Genomic DNA, 11,534 nt, shown 5'->3' on the forward strand with positions numbered 1-11,534 from the left:
TATATATATATATATATATATATATATATATATATATATATATATATATATATATATATATATATATATATATATATATATATATATCGGCGACGAGGTTTGAGGACTCTTGAGAAAATTTTCAGACTATTTCTTAGTTGGGGGGAGAAAAACCCTAAAATATTTAGTTATGTTTTTAATCACTCGGCTTTTTACGGACTATGTGCAAACACACACATGCGCACACACAGAAAAGGTTTATCGTTGACGATATACTTTTAATTGATACAAGTGCATGAAAATTCATTTAAAACGTCAACGGAGCTCATTACAATTCATTTCATTTGTTTGAAAAAGTAAAAGTTTAACAAAAACTATGATATCCGTAATTTCGAGCCGAGCTTTTCCAGCCTCGTGCTTTAAGAAACTAAAACCAACTAGCGCAAAATTCCCAATAAATAATCAAAAACTTAAGTGAGAAGAAAAGAAGGAGGGAGAGGGATGAAATGCTGCTGTGTCAACACTAAAAATATTCCGACGCATCAGCAGAAGCTGGAAACAATGCCACTCGAGAAAAAAGGAAAAGGAAATAAATGCCGAAAACTTTCACCGGTTTCGGAAATATTTTCTTTCGCTCAAAGATTTAATGCGCTGCCAAATTTTCGACAGATAGCCCCAAGTTTTTAGCCAGAGAATAGAATAATTTCGTAACAGGTTGCAGCACCCATCTGCGGCACCCTCATTCTAGCAGACGATGCTGAATTCGAAAATTTCGAGAACATGTTTCCTTATCGACATCCCTCCCTCTACGTTTCTTTCTTTTTTAAGAAGAAAAAAGTTCTTTATTGATATCGATCCCCGGAAAAGTTTGGAGACATATTTCTTTCGGGGTAGTCCCGGCGGATCATCCGTTCTGGCAGACAATCTCCGGAAAGATGGGTGGAATTTCGAACGTTTAATAAAGAGGAATCTTTTGAACGTCACGCAGAATCGACGATAACTTGATAACATTCAATGTTCCGACAAAAAGGTTCGAAAACTTTCTTTCGACAGTGACCCACTTCTTTTTCATGGCCCTTTTTTTTTTTTTTTTTTCTTTCCCCACCGTTACTTTTTGAGTTTAATCTCCATCTTTACTTTGTATTTCGGCTTCTAAGTTACTATCATAATGAATTTCCAGAAACGTGGAATTTAATAGCTGTATGTGACACCAAAGTTTGACGTTTAGTTGAGCGTGACATATGTTACTGCGCAAGACCGAAATTGGAGAATGTCCACTTTTACTGACGATTCTCCGGAAATATTCGTTCTTTCGCCGATGTCTTTGGTACGTGAATGATGATATTCACCGGCTAATGTCGACATTTTCCAGATTTCGGACTTTCTAAATAACAAACATACTGTCTGTTCTCGAACTCTGCGACTAGAAGCTGCGAACGGTTCCAATTGAAAAAGGGGTGATGGTTTAAGGAAGCGCAGTTCCCGATGATTTCAGTTTTTTCTTGCTCGTTACTTCCTTCTTGCTATCACCCCTGTTTTGATAAAATCAGAGGAGACCTGACGCATGCGCAAATTCGAGTAAAGTTTCGAGTTAAAATATCGGAGAGTACTATGAAATCCATGAAATGCATTCCAATTCTTTTCAAGCCCCAACCTATCTCTGTTTCCGAACGTACCCTTGTATTCAAGTGAAATTTATTCTTATGGTTTCCAGAAAACTGAAAAGCTCAGTGTATGTATTGAACAGGATTTATAGGCGAGATATTATAAACGGATCCTCTGAGATTAAGCACACAAGTCCGACACAGATTTGTTCCAAGAGCAATAAATAAAGATCGTATACCATCTGCAGCACTGGGGTCATCATAAGCGGGTCCTGGGAAAACAAGCAGACGAACTCGTAAGTTTTAGTTGTCAATGTTGTCAACAAACTGTAACTTTAATAAAATGCTGCAATCAGCTTTCTGTCTGTGGTGAGGTTTGAGTTTGGATTAATTTTCTGCTTTGTGTAATGTTTAGTTACAAAGATACTTGTATATTTAACGATAGCAGACAATTCGCCTTGCTACTGGCAGTGTTTATTTCAGTCGTAACTTTTGTGGACAGATTCGATTTCAAATCAAATCAAATGGGGCGGGTCAAAGCTCATGATGGATTAAAGGTATCTATATCCTTACTTTCTCAAAATAATTAAGATAGCTGGGATCATTAAAGTAAGAAAAAGATTACTTTAAATATCTTTATCATTTATTGTAACGAATTTTTAAAAAACATTTAAGTGTTCTCTAAATCATGCTCATTTAATAAGACGTTTAATAATAATTTTAAATACTCGAATTTGTTCGTTAAATTTCATATTGAAGATGCTTTGTAAACCTTGTTCATTATTTGTTGATATTATTCTACCTTGTACTGCTTTTAACAAGTTCTTCACACTGCGAAGATTATATGGATGGATCCAGTGAAAACAAAAACGTATTTTTTCAGGTTAATAAGACAAACTAACTATTTTTTAGTTAATTTTAAATCTTTGGAAATTGATTATGTAATGTAGTTTCATTTGCTTTTTTTTAATGGTTTAAATTTTTTGCGGCATTACGAGTTGAAATGATAATTCTCAAAACTGAAAAAAAAAAAATAAATAAATAAATAAATAAATAAATAAATAAATAAATAAAATAAATAAATAAATAAGTAAATAAATGCAAACAAAATTAATAAAAATAAAACTTTCCTTCTGTTTTATTCATTGATTTATATTACGTAACAACCTATTTCCTTACACTGTGATGTTGATTTTGATGGATACTAGTTTCTCCAGATGCTTTTGCAATACGGTATTTCTATTGCAGCATTTTCACACTCAGTTCACCAATTGGTACGAGACATACAATCCGTAAAAACTTTCACGTGTCGTTCATATCATAATATTCAATTTTTAAAAATTGGATTGGAATAAATAATTCTTTGGCTGTTCAGGACTCCTCATCCTTTCTATTGCGCCAATTGACACCTCTCATTAATTCCGCATCAATTATGTTGCATTTCCATTACATCCAGAATGTAAAACACTTTAAAACAGGGAAACAATCGTGAATCAAAGATGGAAACAACGATTAAAAACTTAAATCGCTATTTCTACAACTATTCAATCATGAGAATTACTTGCCGTGGCTTTCTAGAAATCTGGCGTTTTTATTTCAGGAAATCAGCCGCCGAGGAGACGACAAAAGAGGTAAAAATCCTATAGACGTAATTAAATATTTCTTTCCGACAAAACATTATTTTCACCAACCCAAACCGACGACGTTTATTGTGACCCAATATTAGCTCGGGACTTCTGCAATGCATCCGCAAGAAGAGATAAGTTTTTTTTCCGCATACTTTTCTTATCTTAAACATCCCCGCCTCATCATTTCTTTGCTCAGTGCAGCGGAAGATCTGATCTCTGCTCCAGAGTGTTGCATATGAATTCCAGAAATTACAAACTTTCCAACTTTTCCAATTTCGCATCTGACGAAGAATGGGGGGGGGGGAGGGGTATCAGTCTCTCAGCCATCTGACGAAGAATGGGGGGGGGGGGTATCAGTCACCCATCCATACCAATGACGAGGCAAGGGGAGGGGGAGAGGGCAATTGAGGCCGAGCTTAAGAAAAACTGCAAATGGAGCCCGGAATGAAGCCTCCCGGGCTAGAAAATAAATGAATGAAGTTTTTCTCATTCCGCTGAGTGGGGTCAACTCTTGGCCCCTCTCCAAACCACACAGGCACACATTTCGACGAAGCAATAAACAGAATGAGAGAAGGAATATGCGGAAGACAACTCACGGGGGATGTTCCATTAAGTTGATTTCGTTACCGGGAGTGGCGGAGGGGTCGGAAGGGTTCTGGAACACACACATGATCGCTTCGGCCGCGGCGTCTGGTGTTCGTCCAACCCAGATTGATTTTTCACTGCCAAAGATCTCATCCCTGATGAGTGAATGCCAGATGGATTTGTGGGGCCTCCGCCGACAGAAATGGATTTCAGAGATTCCGAGCGGGAAATTTCCCGCTATCGGATAAAGACAATAAAAGCGAGGGGGTGATGGATTCTCTATCTCTTCCTGCCAGAGATTAATATATCAATTCAGGAGCCAGCAACAGCACACTGACCATTCAGAGACCGAGTTCGGATCTAGGGGGTGGGTCAGGGTGGTAATGATTCTCTCCCCCCCTTAAAAGGATCTGAGATAGCCTAATTAGGGGCGTCGATTTCGAGAAATTACTGGGAGAGATCCCCAGATCCCCTATTTGTGGCCAAACATTGCTTTTATGACCCCCTTCCCCCCCTTTCGAGCAGTGATGACCCTCCTTATGACTACTAGTAGGATCTGTTTCTGTCAGAGCAGAGACCACACCTCAAAAAGGGTTTACAAGTTTCCTGAAATTCTCGTAGCAGTCGAATTTATAATTTAGTTAATCATAATCTATGGCTAAAATCAGTTGAGTCTCAAATTAACTTACCTATAATGTAATGGAGAAACCAGTAGTTCAATATTATCAACTTGGCTACATGTGCTAAAACGTTTAGCAATGACCTATACAAATAATTGATGCTGATTTGATAGCTATGAAAGATGGTTCATTTTGCTATATTTTGATGAAATTCACACAATTTCCATGATGAAGTCAAATTAAGCAAAATCTTCCGTAGCCAGCAAAATGTCACCAACTGTTTTGGTGCAACATTCAATCAAACGTTTACTGTGGTTTGAATTCGAATACGGGACATAAAATGCGGGATCAACGTATTCGGCCCGACATACCACAGGGTGAATACTAGTGAAGACAATGTCCTCCCCGTAAGTTAGAAGTGTCTGTTAAGTTGCTATAACCACCCTTCAAAAACTGGAATATCTAGTTGCAGCATAATTAACGTTTACGGAAACAACCTGAACTTGGGCTTCCATTTGCCTAAATTTTAGTGAAATCATAAAATTTGCACTGGTTAATGTTTACTTAAATAGTAGAACAACTTTTGGATATACACTTGCACGATGTCTTTTATTTAGATTACCACGAAATGCTCTTTTAGATGGTTGATTGTCCCACAGCTTTAATTGCTATCTAAACTGCTAGGACATAATAAAAAGAAGTGCTATACTTTAAGCTTTTTGCTCCCTCGGTGCGAGAATCTACTGTGCCAACTATGACGCTGGAGTAAATTTATGATTCTTCCCAATTCGAAAGATGGTATGGTTACTTTCCTCGTCAAAAATAAACAGATAAATCATCGATATGCAAAAGAAATTTTTTAAATCTAGTTTTTCCACTTATCCGTCAACCTTTTTTGAATGAGGTTCTCTCATGTCCCTCTATTTTACTGGTAAAAAATGCTAGGTAGTGCAAATTACATTGAGCGAATTATTGACTAAAAGGCCCTAACCAACTCTTAAGTCAAAGTCCATTCATTCATTTACTTTGACCTAACGATTCGTTAACAGATTGAATGGGAATAAATAAAATGTCACTCCGTAGTTTCAGAAATAGTAAGGTAGTTGACACGTATGAAGAAAATATAAATTAACAGCAGAAATTATACAATTGAACAACAATTTTAAAATGGTTTTTAAACTTGCACGTCCACCATCTTGGGGCTAAATGATGCGCCGTTCTTCCTGTGTCTGCTGTGGTGAAGTAGCGCGTTTTGCTTTTTGATTGGGGTTTTTTTATTCCGCCATGTTTATCCACAATCAAGAAGCAAAACACGTTACTTCACCATAGCAGACACAAGAAGAACGCATCATTTAGCTCCAAAATGGCGGACGTGTCGCTACTTATTAAGCCCTACACACGTAACAATCTGTTGAACATTCCAGTTTTAAAAATTGAAATTTGTTCGTTTCAGACTACTGAACTGAATCGAAATATCCACTCTCGTATAGAGGTTAAACTGTATACTAGTTGAACTGTTCAGTTTAAACTTAGAAAAAAATTAGCAAAGACTGCTGCTAAAAGATGAAATGGGAGACTTCATTTGTCAAACATACTGATTTTCTAAGTTTCTGAGACATATCTGCGAGTCTCAAAATCAGAATATTTCTACTCTAAAAGTTCTGGCATCGATTCTTTGTTAGACTTTCAAAAAGCAGAATTAAATGTTAGGCCACCACATATCTTCCACCTGATTTTCATTGACTCTTTATATTTAGCAGCTCTTACATTTGCAAACAACCGATGTCCAAATATTTACCCAAACTTTCAATTTGATTACTAAATGTCAAAAGTTAAACTCCCGGCTAACGAAGCATGCAGGTAAAAAAGCATTTCATCCCGTTAATTACCTATTACCAAAAGCTATTAGGGATGAATTTCAATAACGCTGGACTTGGTAATCATTAAAACATGCATTTGCGGAGGCTTATGGGCTATAAATATTTCAAACGGGCAAATTGGAGTAATCTCCCTAATCTTCGGGGGAAGACTCCAGCAACATGGTCCTGTTTTTTTTCTCCTGGATATCCGGTGCAGGGCGTTGTCAGGGAAAACAAGCGAAGCGAGGGACCACGCCCTTCAGACGGGGCGTGTGGATCACACGGTCCGGTAGCCGGGAAAGCGTTCCGAATAGTTGAATCTCGCGTGACTAGGAGAGATCTGGTGTCCTGCCGCATTCCATCCGGTCCCTGTCAGGTCCCTGACTGACGGGGCTGAGGGAGCAGTGGAGGGGGGAGTGGGAGCGCTCAAAACTGAAAAAAGAGAGGCTTAAGTTTTGAAAGGATTTGGGTGGATTTTATTAGGAATAGAGCGTATGATCTGCTTAGTTTGCATTGCATTTAGTTTGAGGTCTGTTTTTTTATAGGTTAGGAAATTCTCGCACCACTCAAAATGGTGTAGGCTGTAGCAGTGCTTGAACCGTTGAGGGCAAAAGTAGTTCAAGTCATTAAAAAAAATAATTGTCTTTACATCATCAAAAACAGTGACGTAACCCAGGGAGGATTTGGGGATGTATCCCCTCCCCACCACCACACACATACCTCGAAACGCAGAATATTTCTATTTTGACCATAGAAAACGACTGAAACTGAGCATTCCCTCTAAACCGAAAGGTAAGCCATATCCCACATTAATTTTTTTTTTGGTAACGCCTCTGATCACAAATTAGTTCTAATCTCATTCTACTTCTTGCCAAAGTTGTGTAGACCTATAGTTGGGGGCAGGGGCATGAACGGGGGACGGAGAAGGGACAACTGCTAGCCCGGACCCGAGCCCCCAATTTTTTTTAAATAGGCGTGAAATATAGGGGGAACAATATGAACGGGGGCCCGGAAAAGTCATTTGTGACGGGCCCCAAAATTTCTTTGCACGCCCCTGATTGGGGCAAACCTGACCTGGCACCATTGCGAAGGCTTTTCAAATCCTAATCGCAGCATTAAGATGCGGCAGGTTAGGTTTGCCCCGACTATAGCTTCAACCATCTGCCGGTAAACAGTCATTGATTTTACAATCAATGTAGACCAGCAGTAGTGTTTTCTGCAGAAGTGGCTACTAAACCATTCAATTACGCAAAATCTTATTTTATAATAACTAATGCAACTTTTATCCTCAATGGCTAAGCTGGTATAGATGATGTTAGAGTGGACTGGTGTTGTTACAATATAAAAATATTATGAGGAGTTAAATTTCAATATGAAATCAGTTATTAAATTTTTAATTAAGAAATATAATTGCATAACCCCATAATCTACAAAAGTACCTTATATTTTCCACTCATATTCCATCCAAGCCAACGAAGTGGTTGGTATCAAATCTTATGGAAATGTAAATATAGTAAATTAAATTGAACTACCAAGATTATATGACGAAGATTATTTCAGATGTAATTATTTGAAACTAGAAAATGCTTGAGCCACTAACCCCTCAATTGTGCAGGTAGTAACTAGAGCTCGTAAAGTTGGAAACAGAATGAAGGGCATCGGAACAGGGGCGGATCAAGAAAATTTTGTAAGGGGGGTCAAGTTTCAATCGCCAGTGTTTTCCTCCAACGTAAAAAAGTATCAGTCAAGCAGGCGTGACAACCCACCAAGGAGGTCGGTGCATTCCCTCATATGCTACAGAGCACCGTCCCCCAAATGAAGTCAAAACCCTTTCAATTTACAGCCTCCCCTAAATTTTTCAGTGGCACAGTCTGTACCTCCCCTCATTCCCTTAAAGGTTCATCAAAACTCATATTTCTTCAGGCAAACAGGCTGGTCACATTACCGTAAGCTTTGACTATATAAGATTACAGCTATAAAATCATAGACTAATAATAAGAGTAGACCGAGCTTTTTCATTCTTGCTGATGAAGAAAATTGGTTCATAGATGTATCACGTGACTAGTGGAAGGGCTTGGCAAAGACTTTGGCAGCATGGTTGCTAGATGGCAGCATTATCTATAGTTTGACACTCGACATGTATTTTAAGACAATGTGTTTTCATTAAAAAAAAATTTCCAAGTGCAGAGATTGAACAGTTTTTTTTTTTTTTTAGTTATGCATTGTTTTGACACTAGTAATAGTTTTTGGTCACAGCTTTCAGTAACTTTTATTTCATTTGGAACTACTACGTCAGCGTTGGCGTAAACGTAATGGCGTAAACGTTTTGCGTTAACGCAAAAATGTACTAATCAGTATCTTAAATTGAAATTGTAGGTAAAAATCTTACCGTTTGCCGATTCTTTTTGGGCGCTTGAATATTTAATTACTTAGAGAGTTATTGAAATTGACTAAAGAAAATGCACAATACTTTCTAAACGAAAAACTCACTATATTAACAAAATATTTACAACTTAGAATAACAAATTTACAAATCGGACTCCATAAAAGATCATTCTTCCGTGTTCCATCAATTTTTATTTATTTTATTTCGATCGTCTGCTACGATCAACGCCCGCTGTTGCTAGGATATCCACTAGTCACATGGTTTGGTTTATGAGCAGCAAAAGGGTTGCCATAGCTCGGTCTATACTTATTATTAGTCTATGTATAAAATAGATGAAAGAAGCATAAATGACATGCGGTTTGATGTGTAAGAGAACTCTGAAAAACTTTAAACTCATTAAAAATGATTGTTCTTTTGAAAATGAACAAAAAACTTAAATAGCAATAGGCCAGCAAACCAACAAAGTCAATCTTTTGAAATAAGACGCACGGAGAAGAAATAATTTGCATCAAGCAAAGTAAAGTTAAAAGTTGAAGTTTAATTAGAATCATAATCATAGTAAAATTCTTGTCACAGGGGGGTCAGATGACCACTTGACCCTGCCCTGAATCCGCCCCTGCATCAGAATCTAAATATATGTGTGAACTGATTTGATACGAAATCATCAGAAATAATAACTGTCTCTCACGTTCCCTGCCTCCCCCCCCCCTCACAGCAAATTATCATATATTCCTTCCTTCGTATAATTACAAGTAAGTATGTAATTAAACAATTTTTAAACTAGTAAATCCTTCACTCTGCAGAAACAATTTAGGCAGTAAAAATAGCAATTAATTTGACACTATGATGTGTATTATTACTATTTATGAGTATGACGGATTTCAAATAAAAATGATTACTAATAAGTACATTACTACTGTTAATCTGCTTAAAAACCTAACCTTCTTATTTCAGCAATGAATATGGGAAAAATAATTTCAAATGTTGTTGTTATAAACAAGAAATTGCTTTCACCACTAAAAAAGGAATCTTTAACAATAGCTAGTAAATTGGAGAAATAATTAACTAATAAATATTGAAGGAGTTCTTTTATTTTGTTTGTTTATTTTTCAAGAAATTATTATGTTTTATTATTATTTTGTTCACTAACGGTTCTATTGAGGTTCTTTGTATTTTTCTTCATTCCAATTCTCTCTTTCCTGGGTTGATTTAATTCTAATCCACTTCAATTTAAAACGAGTAGTTATTCCTCGTTTTTCCATCTTCTTTTTTTTTGGGGGGGGGGGGATGCAATAATTAGAGGTCTTTGTAAATACATCAAGAATTTAAACCTTATTTTTCAATGACCTCATTCAGAACACTCATTGCAGCAAATGAATATAACCATTCTAAACCAGTAGTCGACAAGTGACGTAACACGGTCCAGGGTCCGGGCCGCGGAAGGTCGAAAACCGGACCACTAAAAATGTTTTTAAAATAACGAGCTGATGTGTGCATCACATGACTTCCTTTTACTCCAATTCAATGTCATTTCCCCATTACTGGCAATTTTAATGTGATTCAATTGTTTACTGTCTAAATATCACCAACAGTGGGCAAATTAAAACCAAATTAAAAAAAAAATCGCTAAATTTGTCGCCAAGTTGGCGACCAAAAGACTGGCGATATATTGCCAAGTGTCCGACAAATTATAACACCACTTGAGTTTACATCAAAATTAACAATGACTTCCCCCAAAAAGGGGCAAAAGACTCCCTTAGGAACATCCGAAGGCAACCAAAAGGAATTTTGCACAACTAGACCCCACTAGGAGTCCACATACCAAGTTTCAACTTTCTAGGGCATATCGTTTTTGAGTTATGCAAGATACATACACACATACGCACATACATACGTACATACGGACGTCACGAGAAAACTCGTTGTAATTAACTCAGAGACCGTCAAAATGGATATTTCGGGTGTCTGTACGTTCCTAGGCACATATCCACGTGTGGTCGGGACAAAAAAAAAAATCAACATTCATTCGGGGGTGAGAAAAATGGAAATTAAGGCCGATTTTTGAGTGAAAATTTTTTCCAATACAATACTTCCTTTTTTGTAAAAGGAAGTAAAAATTGATGTTATAAGCCTGCCGGCAGAGTGCAGCACAGGACCTTCCCCAGTTTCTTTATAAAATAGTTTTCCATAAAAAAAATCAAATATGAATTTCTTAAGAATACCGCTTGAACCACTCTACGTGTTAACCAGTGGTATTAGGGAAAATAACCTAATGGTACACTGTTTTTTCAGTTTAGCAGTCACGAGCAAACAATCACTTTCAGACTAAGTGCCCCTTAAATCTCTCACTTATTCCAAGGCCACACGATCGTCCCAACCTGCACCAAGTGTTGTACTAGCTATGTCCCTTCCGACCATATTCTCAATTATATTCAGTAAGTTACCGCCCTATAGCCAGGGCTAAGGCAGAAATACATGAAATACCTATTTCCTATTCAGAGTCACAACTGACTACAACTGTATTCATGTCGAGGACTGCATACTAAGTGCCTTGCCTCCATTATTTTATATACCGATAGATGGCAGCACCATCACCGGATCGAACAGTTAATGAGAATTTAGAACTAGTTTAGGAGCTAATAGCTACCTAGTAGCTAGCACCCCCAGAGGTATCGTTTCACTTGGAGGACATTGAGACCACGAGCATATTTAACGTCGCCCAGTCCCCTTTAATGACGACGGTGGGTCTTCGACCATCGAGGTTCGAACCAAGGACCCTCCGGCCCCGAATCCGACACTCTACCGATCGGGCTACCACAGCCCCACATGAAATACACCGCCAGCTCAGTCAATTCCAGCCGAGGACTGCAGTT

General features: G+C 37.6%; 1 protein-coding gene across 1 annotated transcript in view; it reads right to left on the minus strand.

Annotated features, from left to right (window-relative positions):
* LOC129226267 (protein O-mannosyl-transferase TMTC2-like) overlaps positions 1 to 7,359 on the minus strand; it is a 103,241-nt gene extending 95,882 nt beyond the window's left edge. Inside the window, exons 1-2 of the mRNA XM_054860867.1 lie at positions 7,345 to 7,359; positions 4,486 to 4,559 (exon numbers count right to left, since the gene is read on the minus strand). Of these exons, the coding sequence (XP_054716842.1) occupies positions 4,486 to 4,559; positions 7,345 to 7,359 (89 nt within the window). The remainder of the gene's footprint in view (positions 1 to 4,485; positions 4,560 to 7,344) is intronic.
* Positions 7,360 to 11,534: the final 4,175 nt, after the last annotated feature.

The sequence above is a fragment of the Uloborus diversus genome, chromosome 7, assembly GCF_026930045.1.
Source record: "Uloborus diversus isolate 005 chromosome 7, Udiv.v.3.1, whole genome shotgun sequence".
NCBI classification, from domain to species: Eukaryota; Metazoa; Arthropoda; class Arachnida; order Araneae; family Uloboridae; genus Uloborus; species Uloborus diversus.